The sequence below is a fragment of the Eptesicus fuscus genome, chromosome 14, assembly GCF_027574615.1.
Source record: "Eptesicus fuscus isolate TK198812 chromosome 14, DD_ASM_mEF_20220401, whole genome shotgun sequence".
NCBI classification, from domain to species: Eukaryota; Metazoa; Chordata; class Mammalia; order Chiroptera; family Vespertilionidae; genus Eptesicus; species Eptesicus fuscus.
In genome coordinates this window covers 50,828,462-50,852,938 of record NC_072486.1, presented here as the reverse complement: position 1 = coordinate 50,852,938, position 24,477 = coordinate 50,828,462, and the positions used below count along the sequence as shown (strand labels likewise).

General features: G+C 41.1%; 1 protein-coding gene across 2 annotated transcripts in view; it reads right to left on the bottom strand.

Annotated features, from left to right (window-relative positions):
- The window catches only part of TPK1 (thiamin pyrophosphokinase 1), a 274,215-nt gene that overhangs the window by 114,371 nt on the left and 135,367 nt on the right, over nt 1-24,477 (bottom strand). For both annotated transcript variants that reach the window (XM_028128971.2, XM_008153985.3), the window contains one exon: nt 16,980-17,075. In XM_028128971.2, coding sequence (XP_027984772.2) covers nt 16,980-17,075 — 96 coding nt within the window. The remainder of the gene's footprint in view (nt 1-16,979; nt 17,076-24,477) is intronic.

Genomic DNA, 24,477 nt, shown 5'->3' with positions numbered 1-24,477 from the left:
CCATGGAGAGCTGAATAGAATAAATAAAACACCCACTTGTGGAGGTTTGTTGTTGTGTGTGGTGTTTTTTTCTGTACATGATTTTACTCTATTATGTCTGCTGAAAATTAATTCTTTAAAGAGAAAAATACAAAACATATTTATAAGCAAAATTATATAAAATCACAGCCTGTGTAAATAAATAACATGAATATTATAAAATCTACTGCAGGAGATTATGGTCTCCAAACCCCTCACACTGACAGGACATAAAGGTATTCTTAGGGAAAGATATTCCTTTTGAATTATGGGGTTCACTGTAAATGCAAAGATGTATTATTTGAGATTTAGAACATCCCAAATACCTAGCATAGCATCTTCAACACCATTGGTAGTTAGTGCAAAATGAAAAATCAAAGAATGGTTTATATCATATTCAGAAACTATTAGCTACTTGGAAGTAGAGTTTGAAAGGTTATTATAATTTATTTTGTATAAATGTTGTCCACAGAGCTAAATGAATGCTTGGTAGATAAATGAAAAATTTCAAATCTGCATGCTTTGTCTATCCTCCTCCAAAAACACCAGATATTTTTAAACTTTGGCTAAAGATTCTTTCACTTAGAAAGAATATACCGTATTCATGGATTGTTAAAGTCAACATCATTAAAATGTCCATACGTACCAAACAATCTAAAGATTCAATGCAATTCCTATTACCAACAGCATATTTCACAGATCTAGAACAAATACTCCAAAAATTTATATGCAACAAAAAGAGACCCCAAATCGCCACAATAATCTTGAGAAAGAAGAACAAAGTTGATGGGATCACAATACCAGCTATCAAGTTAGACTACAAACCTACTGTAATCAAAACAGCCTGGTACTGGCACAAGAGTAGACATATAGATCAGTGGAACAGAAAAGAGAACCTAGAAATCGACCCAAGTCATTATGTTCAATTAATATTTGACAGAGGAGGCAAGAACATTCAATGGAGTCAAAACAGTCTCTTCAATAAATGGTGCCGGGAAAATTGGACAGATATATGCAAAAAAATGAAACTAGACCACCAATTTACACCATACACAAGAATAAACTCAAAATGGATAAAAGACTTAAGTGTAAGTCATGAAACCATAAAAAAATCCTAGAAGAAACCTCAAATAGTAAAATCTCAGACATTTCTTGTAGCAGTGTTTTTGCCAATATATCTCCTAGGGCAAGGGAAACAAAGGAGAAAATAAACAAATGGGACTTTATCAAAATAAAAAGCTTCTGCACAGTAAAAGAAACCATCATCAAAATGAAAAGGGAACCCAATGTATGGGAGAACAGATTTGTCAGTGATTCATCTGATGAGTTAATTTCTAAAATATAAAAGGAACTAATACAACTTAACAAAAGGAAGACAAACAATCCAATTAAAAAATGGACAGAGGACCTAAATAGACACTTCTCCAAAGTGGACATACAAATGGCCAAGAGACATATGAAAAAAATGCTCAAAGTCAATGATCATCAGAGAGATACAAATTATAATGACAATGAGGTATCACCTCACACCTGTCCGAGTGTCTATAATCATCAAATCAACAAATGACAAGTGCTGGTGAGGATGTGAAAAAAAGGAACCCTAGCCTTCTGCTGGTGGGAATGCAGACTGGTGCAGCCACCATGAAAGACAGTAAGAAGTTTCCTCAAAAAACTAAAAATCCAACTGCCATTTGACCCAGGGATCCCACTTATAGGAATATATCCAAAGAATTCCAAAACACCAATCAGAAAGAATATATGCACCCCTATGTTCATAACAGCACAATTTATAATAGGTAAGATAGGCAAGAGCCCAAGTGTCCATCAGTAGATGAGCTGATAACAAAGATGTGATATATTTACACCATGGAATACTATGCAGCTGCATAAACAAGCATCTCTTACCCTTTCGGACAGCATGGAGAGAAATGGAGAGTATTATGCTAAGCACAATAAGCCAATCAGAGAAAGATAAGTATCATATGATCTCACTCATACGTGGAATCTAATGAACAAAATAAACTGATGAACAAAAAAGATCCAGAGACACAGAAACATGGAACATACTGATAAATCAAAAGGAAGTGGAGTAGGGGGATGGGTGGGGAAAAGATTAACCAGGGAACTTATATGTATACTATGTATGTATGAGGCCCGGTACAAGAAAATTTGTGCACTGGTGCGGGGGGTGGAGAGGGTGGGGGGGTCCCTCAGCCTGGCCTGCACCCTCTTGCAGCCCGGGACCCCTCGCAGTCCACCTGCTGGCTTAGGCCTGTTCCTGAAAGCTTCCAGGCTGCCAGAGGGATGTCTGACTGCCAGCTTAGGCACGACCCCCCAGGGAGCAGGCCTAAGCCACAGTAGGACATCCTTAGTGCTGCTGAGACGGGAAAGGCAGTCAACCCGGCTTGTGGCTGAGCAGAGCTCCCTCTGTGGGAGCGTAATGACCACCAGGGGGCAGCTCCTGCATTGAGTGTCTGCTCCCTGGTGGCCAGTGCCCATCATAGCAACCAGTCGTTCCTGGTCTTTCAGCCATTAGGGTCAATTTGCATATTACCCTTGTATTATACAGGATATACATAGCCCATGGACACAGACAATAGTTGTAGGCCTGAGGGGGGTCAATGGGAATAAAAGGGGGGACATCTGTAATACAATAAAGATTAATTTTTAAAAATTCACATACATGATGCTTTCCTAAAGTTAGATATTTAGAATGTTAAGAATGTTCACAGCACTAAACAATATTTTTGCCATTCTGTGGAAACTGGCTTATGAGGTACCAGGACATGGAACCTGTAGCCTCTTTCTCAGTAATTCCCACCACTAAGCCAGTGGAGAAGAGACAGATAATTTTCCAAACTTTTCTGCAAACAGACTGGCTTCGGTTAAGAGGTAACTGGTTCCAGAAGATTAGTATTTCTGCATGTGATCATTTTTAAATATCCTATCTTGCATCATCATAATTCATTTTTACTCAACAATATTTCTTGCTTTGCTTCAGCCATAATGTAAGTCTTTGCTGCATATTCTTGTCCAAAGTGACAAATGAAACTCTTGGTCTCCATGTCTGGATGTATTAGATTCTGCTGTTGGAAGTACTTCAAGGGCATTCTTTCCCCAGAGTTTAGGGGTATAAACTCTCTTCATTTTTTTATTAGCCAATGGATAATCTGTGGCTATCAGACTGGTGTAGTGCAATCTTCAGTTTTTTACAATCTGAAGCAATAGAAATAGTTTATGCTAATTACCCCCTTTCCTTATCCTGGGAGAACAGAGAACATTGTGATTGCAAATTTTGCACTTAGTCATTAACATTCTGGTTTCTAGATATGCACTGGACCATTGTAGAATGCTGAATGAGAATGTTAAAACTGTTACTGCTGTTCTGGCTGGTGTGACTCAGTGTTTGGATCATCGGCACATGCACCAAAGGGTCTCAGGTTCACTTCCCCACCAAGAGCATGTACCTTGGTTGCACATTCAATCCTCGGACACAACCAATTGATGTGTCTCTCTCACATTGATGTTTCTCTCTCTTTCCACCCCCTCCCATTGTCTCTAAAAATGAATGAAAAAAAATATCCTTGGGTGAGAATTAACACACACACACAAAAAAACAAAACAAAACAAAAACAACAACAACAACAACAAAAAAACACTGTTACTGCAGTGACATTGATTACCTGAAGCTTATTTCTTGCCATGTAGTAAGTTTGCTTCAGGTAATAATACATTTGTATAAAATAATTGATTACCTCATCATCCTCAAGTTCACCTTAAAATTATAAGCAAATATATTGCATATTCATGAACATCATAGTAAACTGAGTGCAATATAGTATAAAATGCCTGTTCAATTATAATTTCCTTTATGAAATAATTTTATTTATATGTATGCTTTAAAAACAGAATTTTTGGGGGTCAATTATATAGGCATCTAAAATTTCTAATAGAAATGGATGATGAAACAGAATTAAAGTTTAATCAGTCTATCTGAATTCAGATAGTCCCATTTCTAATGTGCATCAAAATAACTTGATCCAGTTGGTCCAGACTGGGAATTACATATATTCACATATATGTAGAGAGGGGAAGGTACATAGTACCTCCAGGAAAGAAGCTGGTACCATCTGATTTTCACACTATGCATCTTTTAGTGCATCACCTGCTGTTCTGAACCAGCACTTTTACCATGGAATGCTAAGTTGAACTACTTGGAAAACAAGCGCCTATGGAAACAGGAAGACATCTTCTACCTCCAACTATTAAGACAGGAAAAAGATGGACAGTGAATACTATAGGTTTCCATCTTCTCTGATGTAAATGGAACTTTCTGAGATTCCTAACACACACACACACACACACACACACACACACACACACACACACACACAAGTCTTTCTATGTATATATTCTCTTCTTAGGATCACTTACTTGCCACTGAAAATATATTAGATATGCAAACTCTCATGATAAACAGTAACATCATTCTAGCTCTTCAGTCGTGACTCAAACTATAAGTTGATCATGCCTTTAAAATGTAGATACTATTAACACTGTGGATAATCATAATTACAGGTGTAGGTATTTTAATATGTAATATGTATCTTGCTAAGGAATACTCAAAATAAGGAGAAATTTTATAATCTACTCAACATTTTCAGGATGTTTTCTTATATGTGTATTACTCTTACAAAAGTCCTCAAGATATACTTTCCTCCTCCCTCTGCAATTTCTGTATCTTCGCAATGCAGTAACTCAAAATGAAAAGTCCTTTCACACAAGGTCAGCGTTCCTCTGCAGAGGAGCTCCACCCCAGCTATATCTGTAATTCTCTGCATTAATAAGAAATCTTATCTGGCAAGTGAGCCATCCAACTGAGATTCTTGGTAGCACATAATCTTACCCCCTGTCCCAGGGCATATAAAAGCATGCTTTTCCCCCAGCAGAGATGGCTTAGGCTGCCACAGCCTGTGAGGCAGTAAGCTTTTTATATTCTTCACAATATGTCCAGAATCACTTCAAAGCACTGGCCTCATCTATTTTCTCGTGTTGCACAGCACTATAAAAGAGATTGCTGGTTTCTAAGAATAAGGGAAAACAGAGATGTGATTTCCTCTTTTGAAGGCATCTCCAAAATGATCTAGGAATAGCCTGCTAGTTCACATCAGGCCCAGAAATAATTTTTTTTCCCTCCTTGCTTCCTTGTGATACTTGGCTCACCCAACATTTGTTCCAGAGCATGGATCATAAATGAGAGAAGGCCTCATGGATATGAGCTGCAATTTCATTATTTAAAAAATCACATTATTACATTTTCTGAAATGATATAAACAATCATTACAAAAACAATCTATTTGGAATAGGTGCATTAAAGCCTTTATAGACTGAAATTAATTATGCCATGGTTACCTGTACATCTGTCTCCTCTGTTAGACTGGAGGCTATTTGCGGTCATGAACTTAGTCGCCAAATCACCGCATGATGACAGAGAAGAGGTACGATCTAAAAGTAAACTGACTGGAATAAGATCCCTAGAAGCTTCCACAGTATATCTAAGGGAAGGAAGTCTGCCTTTGGAACTCTGAAGTGAACTGTGGACTTATCTTGGAGTAATACACCCCTCAGAGAGGACAAGGCACACGATGTCTATCTCAGGACTAGAGAGGTAGGGGCACAGCTCCTCTTTTTTCTCTCCATCAAGGCACAGAGCCAACAGTGGTGAGCTGGATTGTACAACTCACCTCCCTGTTGGATCCCATTACTAAAAACATAGATACTACTCTCACTGGCCCCCTAGAATAGGGAAAGTTTAAACCTCTGCTAGCAAGTACTTCAGTATGTAAGTTATACACCATTTAATTCAAGTTTCTAATATTGAGAATTCTTCTAAAATGAAAATATGTCCAAAAGAAACAATGCTATGGTGAGTTCCATGAACTTTAGCCATAAACTGTAACTACCTAGTTTGAGATTTTAAAAATATTGTGTAATTCTAAAACCATATTATTCCATGAAGTTTATTATAAGATCAAAAGATCACAATATATTATATAAAATATATTTAATATATTTTCTCTTATCCTATATTCTTAAGAATATATTATATAAATACATAAATGCATTATATAAAATATGTTACAGATCACAAGACTGTGATCTGTATACAATAATAGTCATTATATGACTCTTAATACCACCCCTACAACAGTTACATTTTCATTAAGGAATTTATATGTTGCAGGCAATGAGGCAAGTGCATTAACTAATAACTTGCTGGTAGATATAGATTATTATTCTAACACTAGAGGCCTGGTGCATGAAATTCATGCACTGGGGCGAGGGGGTGGTCCCACAGCCCAGCCTGTACTCTCTCCAATCTGGGACCCCTCAGGGAATGTCCAACTGCTGGTTTAGGCCTGATCTTTCTCACAATCTGAAAGCCTGATCACCCCCTAACCACTTCCTGCCCGTCTGCCTGCATGCCTGATTGCCCCTAATCACTTCTGTCTGCCAGCCTGATCAGCCCTAACCACTCCCTGCCAGCCTAACTGCTCCCCTGATGGCCCAATCGCCCCCAGCGCCCTCCCCTGCTGGTCCAGGTGCCCACAACTGCGTTCCCCTGCTGGCCCAGTCACCCCCAACTGCCCTCCCAGTCGCCCCCAACTGCCCTCCCCTGCAGGCCTGGTCCCCCCCAACTGCCCTTCCTTGCAGCCCGGTCCCCCCCAACTGCCCTCCCTTACCGGCCTGGTCGCCCCCAACTGCCCTCCCCTGCTGGCCATCTTGTGGCTGCCATCTTGTGTGAGGGCATGACAGTCAATTTGCATATTGCCTCTTTATTATATAGGATATGAGAAAACTGAAGTTAGAATAACTTAAATAGCTTTCTACTGTCATGGAGCTGGGAAAGAGTGCCAGGCCTATCTCAAGTACTTGAACATCTAACCTCTAATTATGATGTATTGGAAACTGATACTTTTAATAATAAACATTCATTATTATAATTGGTAGAGACCACAAAGATGCTAAGCATCTGGACACTTGTCACAGAAGAAGTGATATGACATCCAGAATGCTACTAAGAAAATCCCTTCAAAGAGCCTACATACCAGTTAAGGTTTGCCATGATGTCCTTTAGAATTTGCATTGATGTTATTGGAAATACATTTATTCATTTAACAAATATTTACTGAATAAGTAAGATAATAAAAAAATTCAAGCCAATACACATTTAAGAAAAATGACATGAATTTTAGAGAGTAAAAGGGGCAAACAGAATGCTAATCAAATAACCCAGGTGGAAATTATAAAGTTCTGAACTAAAATAGTAGCAGTAAGACTAGAAAGAACCAAGTGGGCATAAGAGATACCTGTAACCAACTTTTAAGGGATAGTAGAGCAAAATAAGGTTTCTGTTAGGTGGATGGATGGCAGTGCCAAAGAACAACATAGAAAATAAAGAATGAGAAAATGAGATTTTGTGAGAAAGATGGTGAATCTTGTTTCAGGCAGTGAAATGAAATTCCTCTGGCCTGCCAGTAAGAGGTAGAAATATGACTTTGGAGTTTCTGATGAGAGGTATAAGTTAGGGAGTTAATGGCACAGAGTGTAACTGAATTCCAGGGAAACAAGATGAAAGGCAGGTATGACAGAAGATAAAAGTGAGGATGGAGACCACCGGAGTTTGATAGGTAAGGAGGGGATGCAGGATAAATAGGGCTACTTCTTCTACAGTCAATACTGATAAAACATGTCTAGTGCCAGTTTATCTTTGATCAAGTCCTACTATTCTTTGTTCTCTTGGGAAACTGAGAAGGTTGAGTGTGTCTGGGTTGTCATCATAGTTCAAACACCATCAAGTTTACACTGCATCCATAAATATGCAGCAGGGAGTCACAATTTGAAACTTTGTGAGGACACACTTTAAAGTGAGTGAGTTTATAAAACAGTATTTTGATTTGCTTAAGTGCTAAGAAGTACTTGCCCTTTTATTTTATACTAGAGGCCCAGTGCATGGATTCGTGCACTAGTGGGGTCCCTCGGCCTGGCTTGCAGGGATTGGGTCGAAACTGGCTCTCTGACATCCCCCGAGGGGTCCCAGATTGCGAGAGGGTGCAGGCCAGGCCGAGGGACCCCACCAGTGCACAACTGGGACCGGGGAGGGGCTGTGGGAGGACTCTAGGGCGTGTCCAGCTCATCTTGCCCAGTTCTGATCAGCCAGATCCCAGCAGCAGCTAACCTACCAGTGAGAGCATCTGCCCCCTGGTGGTCAGTGCACATCTCATCTACCAGTGGAACGCTCAAATGGTCGAATGCTCACTTAGGCTTTTATATATATAGATTGTTATGAGTCATATCACAAAAAGATTACATCATTCTATAGTTATGTTCAGTTGTAAGTAAACTTTTTATTTTGGGATATTTTAGATTTAGTAAAAAGTTAGTACACAGATAGCACCAGTTTCCACCAATGTCAATAGCTTAAATAATTATGGTATACTTGTCACAATTAAGACTGATAGTGGAGCCAAAGCAATCAGACAAGAAAAAGAAATAAAAGGCACCAAAATTGGAGAGGAAGAAGTAAAACTTTCATCATTTGCAGATGATATACTACATGTGAAGAATCCCCCAAAATTCCACCAAAATCTATTAGAACTTACAAATCAGAAATTGGTTGCATTTTTATACACTAACTAGAGGCACGGTGCATGGAATTCATGCACTGGTGGGGAGCGTGGCCTGTGGGGATAGGCCAGCTGTGGGAGCACCGCTCATCCCAGTCAGCTGGGTGGCTGTGGACCCGCCCTCTGAGCAGCTGTTCCTGCTGCGGAGAGCAGTCGCTCATCCCAGTCAGTCGAGCAGTGCTCCCACTGTGGGAGTGCACTGACCACCAGGGGGCAGCTCCTGCATTGAGTGTCTGCCCCCTGGTGGTCAGTGCACGTCATAGTGACCGGTTGACCAGTTCTTATCATTTGCAGATGATATACTACATGTGAAGTAATCAGACAAGAAAAAGAAATAAAAGGCACCCAAATTGGGTGCTTTTATTAGATAGGATAAGGAACTATCAGAAAGAGAAACTAAGAAAACAATTTTAGGGGGGAGAGGGATAAATGGAAGACATCTGTAATACTCTCAACTATATATATATATACACAAAAAAAGATTACATCATTCTATAGTTACAGCATATTTGAAACTGAACTTAAGTTGTAAGTAAACTTTTTTTACTTACACACACACGCACACATACACACACAATATATATTTTAAAGAAAACAATCTAATTTACAGTTGTATCAAAAAGAATAAAATACCTAGACCAGTGGTTCTCAACCTTTCTAATGCCACAACCCTTTAATACAGCTCCTCATGTTGTGGTGACCCCCAACCATAAAATTATTTTTGTTGCTACTTCATAACTGTAATTTTGCTACTGTTAATGAACCATAATGTAAATATCTGTGTTTTCCGATGATCTTAGGTGACCCTGCTAGCGGTTCTCAACCTGTGGGTCATGACCCAAAGGTTGAAAACCACTGCTGTAGAGCCTAAGACCATCAGAAAATACAGATATTTACATTACGATTCATTAACAGTAGCAAAATTACAGTTATGAAGTAACAACGAAAATAAAATAATTTTATGGTTGGGGGTCACCACAACATGAGGAGCTGTATTAAAGAGTCGTAGCATTAGAAAGGTTGAGAACCACTGACCTAGACAAATGGTCAGGTATTTTGTAGAATGACCTTCAATTAGTTTATGATGAAACTGGAATTATGGGTTTAGGGAAGAACTCCACAAGTACCCTTTCTACCCTATCTATATATATAAAAGCCTAAGCAACCTGCCAAGCAGCCAACCATCCGACCGGTAGTATGATGCACACTGACCACCAGGGGGTGGATGCTCAACACAAGAGCTGCAGAGCTGCAGTGACTTGGCAGCTGCGGTTGTTGTGTGATGCACCCAGAACCAGAGAGAAGGGAGCCTGATTCCAGGGTGTGTCACCAGAGAACCGCCCTCTCACAACCCGGAACCCCTCAGGGGATGTTGGATAGCCAGTTTCTGCCCAATCCCTGTAGGCCAGGCTAAGGGACCCCACCGGTGCATGATTCTGTGCACCAGGCCTCTAGAATCTATGTAGAGGGGTATGCTATCAACATGAATTATCACTAAAGATGTTCATTCTGATTACTTGATGCGAGTGGTATCTATTGGGTTTCTCTACTGTAAAGTATTTTTCCCTTTCCAGAACACATTTCCACATACAACAGAAGTATTATATTTTGCTTCAGATGAGATTGGAACCTTGCTGTAGATATCAGCTCATCAGAGCAAGCAGAAACCAGTGTACTATCAAATGGGCACTAGACTTATCAGGGTGATCACTTTGTAAGTTATATAAATGTCTAATTGCTATGTTGTACACCTGAAATTAATATAATATAGTATGTCATCTGTAATGGAAATATTTTTAAAAATTTTTTTAAAAAGACACCAGAGCCCCTTGGAAGATACCTCTTAGGGCACAATCATGGTTCCTCCAGCAACCTTTTTAATCAGATCTTATACTAATGAGTTAAATTAGTCCAAAGTTAGTCATAAATTTAATTTTCAAGTGAGATGCAACAGATATTTATAGGGGCATAAATCAAAGCTATTAGTCCATTACAGAATTATAATGTAGTTAACCCAAATATTAATAATTAGTGGATATAAATATTCTAAAACTCATTATTTAGAGATATATAAATGTATTGTATCTGAGAAATGCCATGTAGGAATCAAATAGAAAAACTAATATTCCTTACCAAAATGCTAACAGTCAATAGCTGAGAACTCCAATTCAGATATAAATACACAGAACCTTTCTAATATATATATAAATCACAATTCAGTATTTTCTCAGGCCATTAAGAGAATAGAAGAGGACAAAGGGGGATAATGGTGGTGGAAAGAGACTTGACTTTGGGTGGTGAGCACACAATATAGGGTGCAGATGATGCATTATAGAATTTTGCACTTGAAATCTATATGGTTTTAATTAACCAATGTCACCCCAATAAATCCAATAAAAAGTGTTAATCTCATTAAAAACGCTCAAAAAAGAATAGGGAAAGAATTAAATGTAATGTATCATAATCCTATAGACATTTTTACTATTTAATTCGTCATTAATACTTTGTATGTGTATAAATAAAATTCAGGCATTTGTTTTCATTCAGAATACTTATTCTCCATACTGCATCACTTAATTAAACATTGCTTGAAAAAATAAACATGACATAAAAGGGCTAAATTGTATTGAAGTTTTAATAAATAAAACTAAGATGAGTTTAAAAATTATAAAACATACAGTTTGAAAACAATGGCAACTTTTCTGTTCAAATTTTGTCTACTAGAAGTCTGTTTAAAATATCAGAAATAGAAGTATCTAATCATATTGTCATAAAATACTAGGAAATACCCTAAAGACATTGTTATTTTTAACCTATTTTATAACCTAGATTTATTTCTGCTTTATCCTAAACAATGTACACCTTACATTTTTAAAAACTTGGAGAAATAACTTTTTTCTTACATTTTTAAAAACTTGGAGAAATAATTTCCTCCCCCCTGAATCCCAGGGTTTAGGTCTTGGGTGTGTATGACACATCAGAAAATATATGTGCTTCTTGAAGAGCCAGCTGTCAGTCATATCAGATGGCATCCTGAGAGTGTATCGCTCACGACTCAGATAAACGGTATGAGGTACATGGAAGCAAAGCATTACAAAGTCAAACGTGTCAAACTTTCTGCAGAAGAATAAAAATTGGGGATGAGCAGGTTTAAAATAAATAAGATAATATAATTTAGGGACATCTTTCTTTTTAAGCAATGTGTGCTAGAGAGTAAACGCCCTTAGGATGAGGGCAGGTCCTAATCCAAATTGTATAAAGTTCTACCATGTTATACTGCATATTCACATATTAAATACTACTTAATTCAATTGACTTGTACTGTAATTAACATTTTAAAGAATGTGCTAATAAGATCAGATATTACTATAAAATATAGACACTTTGACTACAAATTCATATTAAAAACACAGTTTTAAAAGCCCTCATGATGATCTCAGCTGAGGGTGGAGGATGTGTGGAAAAGAACCTGCTATTTGTTCCCTTTCTACTCTAACCATGCTTTTCTCCTGCTAGTACATGAAATGAATTGCAACCTTGTACTTCCAGGTTAAATGTTAAATCAGGTGGAAGCTCAAGATGCTCTATTTGGTCAGATTTAATACAACCAGCTCTTTCAGTCTGATTGGGAGCTATCTGGGAAGGTTTTCACTGGGAGTGGTACAGCCTTCAGTTTATCTAACTATGCTTTTTAAAGCACCAAAGTAACCACACTGCTCATTCTCCAACTTTAAACCCTTCAGACATCTGCTACTGGCTCACTGCAGTGCTATCCATCCTCTGTGCACAGGGTACTCCCTGAACATGCCTTCCTGTGGCCATCTAACTACTATTCTTTATTCCGTCTCAGCTTCTTTTAAAAGCCTTTCTCCAACTGTATCCCAATCTCCTCTCCTGTACGTTCCCATGGTGCTAACACGGACCCCACATGCCCAGAGCTCCTTTAATATGCCAAGTGCTGCTGTTCAGTCATGAGGACAACATATGCAAAAACATGTTAAGATGGGGGAGAAGGAAAAAAGAATATGGAACATTTTAGCAACAAAGAGAAAGAGTTGTACAAGATGAGGCTGGAGAATACCTTAACCCAGATCATGCCAGAGGCCTATGGAAGCCAAGAGCACACTGCTCATTTCCCCCAGAAATAACTTGATGTTGGGCTGTGAGCAGGACAGTGGGCTATGGTAGGACAGTGGGTTGGTTGTGAGCAGGGCAGTTGGCTAAGACCTTTAGGATGCTACATGACATGCCACCAAGGCCAAGCTCCTCCAGGGCAGCCTCCAGTCCATGGCTAAGCACAGTGGAACTGGCCCCTTCTCTCCAGTGCAGTCGTCCTCTTACAGGTCCTCTTGCTTCAGTCCCCGCACCTGATTACCGTCTTCTCCAGTTGGAGGCTCTCTCTGGAGTTTGGTCTTATTCAGTGTGAGATATGCTTATTTGTTTTGAGATTCTATGAGTGAACACTGTACTATGGATATTATCAATTAGACACAACAAATGAGACTCACATAATTGCATTCCCAGCTTTTAACAACTTCATAGCTCTGGGGAAATTGAAACAGTTGTGAAGATTTTTTTCCCTAAGAAACTCAAAAGATCAGCTATGTCTGGATGAAGCAGATAACTCCCAATGGGCTGTGTTCAGTTTTCATTAAACAAATATTTAATTATAACAATTTATTGCTGGAAACAGCACAATACATTTGGTATAGTTCAAGCTACAACAGAGATGAGAATGTTTGCTCAATTACTTTTGCTGAGTTCCCACAGTGAACAACTTGCCACTTAAAGACAGTTAACAAGGCTTTTCTTCAAATAAAGAAAAGGATCTACTGCCTCAAATTAATATATATATTTATTTGATAAACTTTTGCAAGGGAGTGGGTATCCATTAGGGATGCCTCTCCAACACCTACCCCGTCCTGCCCACGTGTATCAGCCAGGTAGTCTGATTATGTGAACATGGATGGATCCCACTCCCTGCTCCAGCCTGAGACAATCAGGATAGTCATCCTCCTTTGCCAAAACCAAGAGTGACCTAATGGGTGCCTCTGCCCTCTTAATCCCCCTGGATGTGAAGGGGTAAATTGCTGCTAGTGGCAGCTATTGGAGACAATCAAGGAAATCAGACTAAAGACAAAGCCTGCACAGTGAAGCCAAGACCTTCGAAGAAGCAGACCTGAGCTGTGGCTGAGGCTTCCCTTTCCTACCTGATCACTGAAGCCAGGGTGAAATGCATCTCCTGTTACTCATACTATCAAAAGTGTTCTGCCCTGGCTGGTGTGGCTAAGTAGACTGAGCATGGTCCCATGTACCAGGAGGTTGCTGGTTCAATTCCTGGTTAAGGCATATGATGCCTGGGTTTCAGGAACAATCTGCAGTAGGGGGCATACTAAAGGCAGCAGATTGATGTTTCGCTCTCACATCAATGTTTCTCTCTCCCTCTCCCTTCCTCTCTAAGATCAGTATTCTTTAAAATAATAATAGTAAAGATATTTCTCTTTAAAAATATATTTTTATTTATTTCAGAGAGGAAAGGCAAGGGAGAGAGAAATAGAACCATCAATGAGAGAGAATTATTGATTTGCTGCCTCCTGCATCCCTCTCTGGGGATTGAGCCGGCAACCCAGCATGTGTCCTGACTGGGAATCAAACAAACTATGACCTACTGGTTCATAGGTCAATGCTCAACCACTGAGCCAAGCTAGCCGGGCTAAAGTTATTTCTTTTTTAAAAAAGTGTTCTAACACTCAAGGGTGCTTTCCTAGTTTTCTTAGTTTACAATTACACATTTGATCATGCATCTCAGCTTACCTTCTTGTCCCTGACAAAAAAATGAGAGTCAATCATCATTCAATGCATCAGGCCCAGTTTCTTGATCCTCACTAAAAACAGACTTAAAAATTTTTGCATACCATTTCAACAAGTACCAAAAAATGTTGTAAAATATAATAAAATATAAACACGTGTGTTACCTAATTAGTGGGATTAACACTTGCTGCTAGATGAAAGTCCTTATTGAATACTTAAATATCCATAAATGAAAAGCAGCAGATACTTTCTTTTCTGATTAAAAAAAGTTGCTATTCAATTTGTTTATGTGAGAGTTCACAATGATGACCTGTGGGCCAAATCTATGCTACATTTGTTTGCTTTGCTGACAAATATTTAAACACACATTTATATATATATAAAAAGGCAGTTACTGTACGGCCATAATGACCTAACAACCAAGTCGCGCTACCAGCGACCCCTCCCCTCTGCCGCCTACCCCTGACCAGACTCTCCCATCAAGAGCAGGGCCTACTGGCCAAATGCTCCCTCCCTCCCCCCCCCCCCCCCCCCCCCCCCCCGCCCTGCCTGCCAGCCGCACTGAACCCCCGATCAGCCTGCCCCACCTCGATAGGCCCGCAGCCCCACCCCCTGGCTGGCCCACCCGATTGCACCACCCGACCCCAATAGAAGGCGGGGCTGAACAGTCAACCTCCTGAAGCCTCTCCCCCTGGCTATCCCACCCCTGATCACAATGCTTACCCCAATAGGGGAGGGGATGGCCAGCCAACCTCCTGCAGCCCCCTCCCCCAGCCGGCCATGCCCCCAATGGGCCCCCACCACCTTAATCAGCCCACAGCCCCTCCCCCTGGCAAGCTCCACCCCTGATTGCCACCCCACCTCAATAGGGAGTGGGGCTGGCCAGCCAACCTCCTGCAGTCCCTCCCACCGCCGGCCCCACCCCTGCTCGCCCCCCCACCTCATCTCCTGCAGCCCCTCTCCCCACCCGGCTTCACCCCAGATTGGCCCTCCCACCCTGATCAGGGGCAGGGCTGGCTGGCCAACCACCCATGGCCCCTCCCTCAGGCCACTGGCCCCAGATCAGCACTCCTCACCCACCCCATTCAGGGGCGGGGCCAGCCAGCCCACCACCCACAGCCCCTCCCAATGGCTGGCCCCACCCCAACCAGACCCCCAACCCCAATTGGAGGCGGGGCCTGCCAGCCAATTGCCCACGGCTCTTTTCCCCAGCCAACCTGGCCTTGATCAGGTCCAGATCCAGGTGGGCCGACTGGCTGGCCAACCTCCTCCCCATCTCCTCCTCCCAAAAGGGGGCCACCCTGATTGGGGCCAGGTCGGCTGGACCCCACCTGTGCATGAATCTGTGCACTGGACCTCTAATAACATATATAAACAAAAAAAAAAACATATAGATCTGTATGGTAATAAGCAACCAGAGGTGAATGAGCAGCAAGTTTTTTATTGTTTTTCTTTTAGTTTATCTTTATTGTTGATAATATTACAGATGTCCCCCTTTTTTCCCCCCATTGACCCGCTCCACCTCACATCCTCCCCCACCCCCTGGCCTTTACCGCACTATTGTCTGTCCATGGTTTATGCATATAAGTTTTTTGGTTAATCTCTGCTCCTTCTCCCCCCCCCCCACCCCATTCCCTGAGATTCATCAGTCTGCTCCATGCTTCCATATCTCTGGATCTATTTTATTCATCAGTTTATTATGTTCATTAGATTCCACATATGAATGAGATCATGTGATACTTATCTTTCTCTGACTAGCTTATTTCGCTTAGCATAATACTCTCCAGGTCCCTCCATGCTCTCTCTAAGAGTGAGATCCTTCTTTTTTACAGCCACATAGTATTCCATGGTGTAAATGCACAACAGCTTTTTTATCCACTCATCTGCTGGTGGAAACTAACTGTTTCCAGATCTTAGCCAGTGTAAATTGTGCTGCTATGAACATAGAGGTGCATATATTCTTTCTGATTGGTGTTTCGTGATTCTTTGGATATATTCCTAGAAGTGGGATCACTGGGTCAAATGGCAGTTCCATATTTAATTTTCTGAGGAAACTCCATACTGTTTTCCATCGTGGCTGAACCAGTCTGCATTCCCACCAGCAGTGTGCTAGGGTTTCCTCTTCTCTACATTCTCTCCAGCACTTGTTGTTGATTTATTGATGACAGCCTTTCTGACAGGTATGAGGTGATACCTCATTTGAGCAGCAAGTTTTGATTACTTTGTACAAGGTCTCCTTCACCCATTCAGAGACCTCACCGCTATGAGGTGATTGACTATGTAACCTCTGATATAAGAGTACAGCTTTATTACATATACTGAAAAAACTTGTCAGAGAATCCAAAAACCGGCACCAAAGTAAGTAATGATTTCTTATTTTAGAAAGTAAATAAGGATTTAGATGAGTGAAAACTTTCAACAGAAACTTTTACATCCTTTTACCACCAAATAGGCATATCATACCTGGAGGTCTTTTTCTTCTATCTTCTTCTGCAGCACTTCAAGGCACTTGGTGAAGTCAGTATGGTCCTGGTCAGGAGTTAAAATGAGCTCACATCCCTATGTGTTAACAGAAGACAAAAGGTAAATAAGTAATGATGTCAACCTTATGAACACCATCAAGAGCTATAAAAGATAAGTATCAACAGAGACATCCTATTATGTCTGTATTACATCCCAATCATTAGAATCATTGCCCTGTTATCTTCTTTATTTCACATAACAGGACATCTCAGGAATGGTGTCAGAAGAGCAAAATAATGGTCTGATTGTGAAAATAATTTTTACCAAGAAAAGGTACAGATTAGACTACATTAATGGTCTTTAAATTTCATTGCAACGATGACATTCAAGATTAATATAAGAACTCTGATCAAGGATTATAAAATATATTCACAGGGAAATAACTTTAAGTTAAAACTATTGCTGAGAAACTTTAAATTTCTTTGAGCAGACCTCCTACATATACTTACATAAATGGAACAAAATATTAATATTAAATTAATGATATTACATTTTAAGTAAAACCAAGTGAGATGATCTATAAAACTCCAATTTCCCTATGTAAAAAGCAGCATGAAGAGCTCTGCCTGTGTGAATATGTCTCTTGGATTATTTTCTGGACATAATGAAGTGAAGTTATAAGTTCTTTACCTCTGTCCAACAGATACCTCACCTAATAGTTATAAGTGAAGTTATAAGTTCTTTACCTCTGTCCAACAGATACCTCACCTCTTGTCCAACAGATACCTCACCTCTTGTCCAACAGATACCTCACCTAGCACTGAAATCTTTTTATAAATTTAAAGCTACAAGAGTGCCAGCTTGTTGACATCAGTGAATGTAGATGTCTAAAGGAAAGATATTTTTGAAATGACACATTTCCCTCCAACGTCTTACAGGGGGAAAGATATGTAAAACCGGAGGGAATGAGACTTCAGACTTTTTGAATCAGGAATAAAACAATTTGAAGCCTCTGAAAAACAGCTGAGTAAGAGAAAGGTAAATAAAATCTACTATATAAAGGTGCCATTCAAACAATTTTCAAGGATAGCAAACACCTACGCTATCTCTTAAATTATTCCAAGAGCCATTCTCAGTAGATTTAAAGGTTCTTCTTTAACTTCAAGGTTTCTTTAAATGTGGCAAGCTCAATCTGTGTCTTTTTCATTTATGACTGCCTTACAACGTGGTGACCAATGAAAAAATTAATTTCTCATAATTTAGAAACTTATTGTGCTCTAGAAGATATATATGTCATTTTTATGAGATCATCGACATGTACTTCCCTGATCCTAAAAGAACACTGAGCCTGGCTGGTTTGGCTCAGTGGTTGAGCATAGACCTATGAACCAGGAGGTCCTGTTTTGATTCCCAGTCAGGGCACATGCCTGGGTTGTGGGCTTGATCCCTAGTGTGGGGCGTGCAGGAGGCAGCTGATCAATAATTCTCTCTCATCATTGATGTTTCTATCTCTCCCTCTCCTTTCCTCTCTGAAATCAATAAAAGTATATCTATTTTTAAAAGAATACTAAGCAAGGGCATAAATAACTAGATAGGTCTTAGGCTAACACTCTAAAAAGAAAGATATTAGACTATACCAAAGCATACAGGAATATGATCAGGGCTGAGGGCACTGAATTGTCACCAAAGCAAAAATTGCTTTTCTGCAAGTTCCCTGAGGACAAGAGTTATGATTCATTCATTACTGTTTCACTGCCTGGCACCAGTCTGCTACATAGTAAATATTCAATAAATGTTTAAATAATATTCTTGAGGAAAAGAAATGTATGCTAGCAAAAGGATAGGATAGTGTGGCATCTTATTGCTAAATATAGCAGATGCCATAATGGAAAAGTTCTTTTAAGTGCTGACAATAGAAACCATTGCTATAGTAAAAGGAAACAAAATTAAAAAGGCAAGTAGAAATCCCACCTAATAAAAGAGTAATATGAAATTAACCATCACTCTGCTACATGCATGCACAAGCCACGCCCACCAGCCAATCAGAGTGAGTATGCAAATAAACCCAACCAAGATGGCTACAGCCACAGAGAGCAGGAGGGAGGCTTGGGTTTCCCTGGTAACAAAGGAAGCCAAGCTTTCCGCATGCCATTGCAGGCCTAAGCCTCCACTCAAGGCTACAAAGTTTCAATTATAGAAGGTAAACAAATCCAAACAAAATGGCGGCAGCCACGGAGCTGGAAAGAGCAGGAGGCTAGGGTTTCTCCCTGCTTTCTGAATACCCTGGCTGGCCCAGGTCTCCGAGTAAGGCTACAAAGTTTCAATTATAGAAGATATATACAAACTCCAACAGAAAAGGCTGCCGGCCACGGAGTGAGCAGGAGGCTTGGCTCCACTCCAGGCTACAAAGTTTCAATTGTAGAAGGTAAATAAATTCCAGATACCAGGACCTCCGCTTGGGTTGCCAGGGGGCGTGGCTGGCCTGCAAACCACCACAGGCCCCTCGCTCAGGTCGCCCCACACCCCAAGGGAACCCTCACCTGATCCGGGACACCCTTCAGGGCAAACCAGCTGGCCCCCACCTCTGCACCAGGCCTCTATCCTATCTAATAAAAGAGTAATATGCAGATTGACCATCACTCCAACACACAATATGGATGCCCCATGTGGTCAAAGATCCTGCCCCATGTGGACACAAGATGGCCACCACAAGATGGCCAGCAGGGGAGGGCAGTTGGGAGGCACCCGGCCTGCAAGGGAAGGAAGTTGGAGGCCATCAACTCTGCAGGGGAGGGCAGTTAGGGTTGACCAGGCCGGCAGAGGAGGGAAGTTGGGGGCAAACAGGCTGGCAGGGGAGCAATTAGGCATCAATCAGGCTGGCATTGGAGTGGTTAGGGGGTGATCAGGCTGGCAGGCAGAAGCAGTTAGGGGAAATCAGGAAGGCAGGCAGGTGAGCAGTTGGGAGCCAGCAGTCCTGGATTGAGAGAGGGATGTCTGACTGCCTGTTTAGGCCCGATCCCACTGTGATTGGACCTAAACGGGCAGTTGGACATCCCTCGAGGGGTCCCAGATTGGAGAGGGTGTAGGCTGGGCTGAGGGACACACACCCCCATCCTCGTGCATGAATTTCGTGCAACGGGCCTCTAGTAGCAAAATAAGAGATGATTAAGAGATGGCTGTCTACCTTAAAGTTATCTTCACAGAAATAACAATATCCACAAGAAAACTTATAGCTAAAGAGAACCCAAGAAATAATCTAGTGCCACTATAACATTATGGAGATGAAGAAAATAAAAACAAGAGATTTAAATTGACTTGCTAACCACTGGACAGCAAGGTAAGCAACAGCATTAATGTCACATCTATAAATCCTTTTTTTTAAATCCATGAAGTGGGAACAAATTCCTAGATATCGAATAGAAAAAGTTCATATAACATCTTTAGAGTTGGTTCCACAGGAATGGTGTTACAAATAAAACTGCTTGAAATATATGAGCAAGGCTTCAATAACATCTTACTTTATTTCAACAATTTAAGATGGACACACAGAAAAGCTTAAGTCAGGACAGAGAAGATTACCAGTACTGAACAGTTTTGATTATAAACCAAGAACCTCTAGAAGCTCTACTTGGGGTATTTATCAGCCACCCACAGCTTCTTGGAATTTCATAAATTTAAATGATTCTAATCTTATCACAGGTTGACAAGGAATTCAATAGAAGTAGAAACAGCTTCTAATCTGGGCAGGGGAACTTCCAACACCTAGAAAGGAGGCCTATGATATAAAGTGCAACAACAGACCTTTGGCTAAATAAGATATTCTCACTGTTTTCTGGGTCTTATGATAACATAATAAAACCTAGTAGAGAAGAAATATAAAACTAAATTGATAAAATATTAAAACCCTGCAGAGAAGGAAAAATGTAGAAATGGTTGCTAATAGGTATTAAGCAATGCTCACCTATTACACATTAACTAGAGGTCTGGTGCACGAAATCGTGCACAGGTGGGATCCCTCGGGGTAGCCTGCGGGGATTGGGCCTAAACCTGCAGTCCAACACTGCCTGCTGCTCCTGCCTGCCGCTTCTGCTCATCCAAGCCCCACTGCACTTGCTGCAGGGCTCACGCCCAGTCAGTCCCATTGGGAGAGGCTCGTACCACCACAGCGGTGCCCGCCAGCCATGAGCCCTGTGTCTGGCGCCCATTCTGAGGGGGATGGGGAGTGGCCAGGACATGATCGGTCCTCCAGGCGGGTGGGGGGACGCCCTTGCAGGCCCAGGATCTGGATCCATTCTGCTGACATTCATGCCAGTTGTCAGGAGCCACCTGGCAGCCGCTTTTATATCGTTTCTCCCTTGTGGAGCCTCTAGGGAGGGGAAGCGGCCACAGTGCCCAAGGCCGACTTCCAGGAGGCTAGCAGTGCTGGCAGGATTGTGCCGGAGGTGCAGGTCTTTCGGTGCCTGGCCCCATTCTCTGGAAAATGGACCTGTAGGACTACTGAGGGAGTGAGTGGCTGCCACCAGGCTGGTGGGCCACCGGGATGGGTGGGTCAGCTGAGTGATGCTCCTGCTGTGGGAGTGCACTGACCACCAGGGGACAGTTCCTGCATTGAGTGTCTGCCCCCTGGTGGTCAGTGCGCCTCATAGCAACCGGTCGTTTGGTCACTTAGGCTTTTGTATATATAGATGAGTCAGCGGGTGGCTCAAATCTTGTATTATGCATTTCACAAATATAGTTTTGGTCATCATAAAGTAGAAATTGAAATAACTCAATTCTACTAATAAGTTTCCTTTAAGAATACACCATTTTTTCAAGCTGGATTATTACCTTTTAATATGTTTTATACTAGAATTCAAAAGCAAAAACTTGGATTGACATCACAAATTTGAATGGATTGACATCAGAAATTTCAAATTTAATGGTTATCCTGATTTTGTTCAAACCTCAAAAGAATCTTTTGGATAGGAAAAACAATAATGCCTACTCCATCCCCTCCTAACTATACCCACACAAAAGGAAAATCAAGAACTGAGTAAGTCAAAACAACTAATGTGCTGAGTTGAGTTGAACATATTCTTCCTGATCAAGTCTCTCTCATCTCATAAATCAAAACCAGGAAGAGACACACAAATTTAATTATAAATCAATTACCCGAGTCCCAATCAACTACTTTTTAGAGACTTATTGTATGCCTTCTGCTTCATTAAATAATACTATGTATATAAGAAGTAGGACTCTACTAGATACTAATAACACAGCCCAGTGGAAAATAAAACCATCCTATATAATAAAGAGGTAATATGCAAATTGACCCTCACGCCCTCACAAGTTGGCTGCCTATGACCAGGGGGTTAGTGAGGGACAACCAAACGACTGAACAAGCAGGCTGCATGGTGCAACCAGGCTGGCAGGGGAGTTAGTGAGGGAAAACCAAACGACTGAACAAACAGGCTGCGTGGGGCGACCAGGCTAGCAGGGGGGAGAAGTTAGGGGCGACCAGGCAGGGCAGGCAGAGAGCAGTTAGGAGCCAGCGGTCTAGGATTATGAGAGGGATGTCTGACTGCCAGTTAAGGTCCAATCCCAGACATCTCCCAAAGGTTCCTGGATTAGAGAGGGTGTAGGCTGGGCTGAGGGGACGCCCCCCCCCCCCCCGTGCATGAATTTCATGCACCAGGCCTCTAGTCTATATAATAAAAGCCTAAGTGACCATTACAGTAAAACAACCGGTCACTATGATGCACACTGACCACTGGAGTCAGCTGCTCAATGCAGGAGCTACCCCCCTGGTGGTCAGTGTGCTCCCACAAGGGGAGTGTTGCTCAGCCAGAAACCGGGCTCATGGTTGGCGAGTGCAGCAGCAGTGGCGGGAGCCTCTCCCACTTCCACAGCAGCACTAAGGACCCCTCGGGGGATGTCTACTCTCCAGCTTAGGGAGCGGGCCTAAGCCAGCAGGCGGACATTCCCTGAGGGGACCTGGACTGTGAGAGGGCACAGGCCGGGTTGAGGGGGACCCCGCACCAGTGCACAAATGTTGTGCACCAGGCCTCTAGTGAATATCATAATTAGTAAACATATAAAACATAAATATATGTGCATGTTTGAGAAAAATAGACAAGGGGAGGCTCATTTTTTTCTTTTTCCCATACTGAGAAATTCCTAGTGCTACTTCACCACTATCCAACAAAAGCATGAAAGTCAGTCAGTCTTCTGTTTGATTGGTAGTGTGGGCATCTGAAATCTCATTTTGACCTTGGGGTTAAACAACATTCTCTAAAATCTACAATACACTGCAATGAGAGAAACCTATTGATTGATTACATCAGCTTATCCTCAATAAAGTGTAACTAAAGAACAAAAACTTGCAGTGTTGATATCATGTGATAGAAAATATGTAATAAAATTGATGTAATTTGCAATGATCAAGGAAACATCATGAGTTCATATTAAGATGATAGCTGCACTATGGTCCAGGAAAACCAGTTTAAAAGCAAATATTAAAGGTACAGAAAGATGTATAAAGTTACAAATAAGGAAAATTCATCCTATTGTCAACATGACAATTCATCAAACTTGAGGAGACTAAAAACTAGAAAGAAGCAAACTGGCCGCTCTTGGAGCAAATTAACCAAAGAAGTAGAACAAATTATATACACACATCCATGGGCAAAACCTCATGACTGGCAAATCCTTTGCTGTTCCTTTGGGAACATAGGATATTCAGTCAGGACTAGACTCAATTCAATGCCCCTAGCACAGGGAAACTAACTTATGAAAGTCAGTTGCTAGGACAGTGCAGGTACATTATCAAGCAGTCAATAGAAGTTTGATGGATAGACAAATGATGGAGGGATTAAAACCACTTCTCTCCTTATGGGACTAATGGTATGTTTCACTAAAATATAAATCTAGATAAACCAGACAGTGAACCTAACAAAGAAAAAGCAATATTGATGTTATTATTTTTTCAGGTATTACGCTTCCGTTACCATGAGTTAATTATGTAACACATTTGTTTTAGGGCACCATTGATACAGATTCTTAAAATGGTGACAAATATTAGTTCTTCATATGCAATTTAGTAGTTTAAAATAGAACAATACATTAATGTTAGCAAAGTTACCATCCAGCCAGGGAAAGTGAAACACAAATGCACACATGCAGCAGTATAAAGTGTTACACAAATAATTCAGAACATTCTGAATAAGTTGTAATTTATTTAATAGATAGACAAATGACAAGGAAACAAACTGTTATCAGGAATTTGGTAAAAATTTAGCAATCAATAGTTTTCAGAACATGCCCTGGAAAGATATTGGCTCAATTCAATTTCCAATACTGCCAACATCTTACCTTATAATAGACAAATATGCAAATTGACCGCACCTTCGCTACGCCCAAGCCACGCCCACCAACCAAGCCACGCCCACCAACCACGCCCACTAACAAACTGTTGCAGGGACATTGGGGTGTGGCAAAGCCCAAGGCCGGGAAAGCCTCG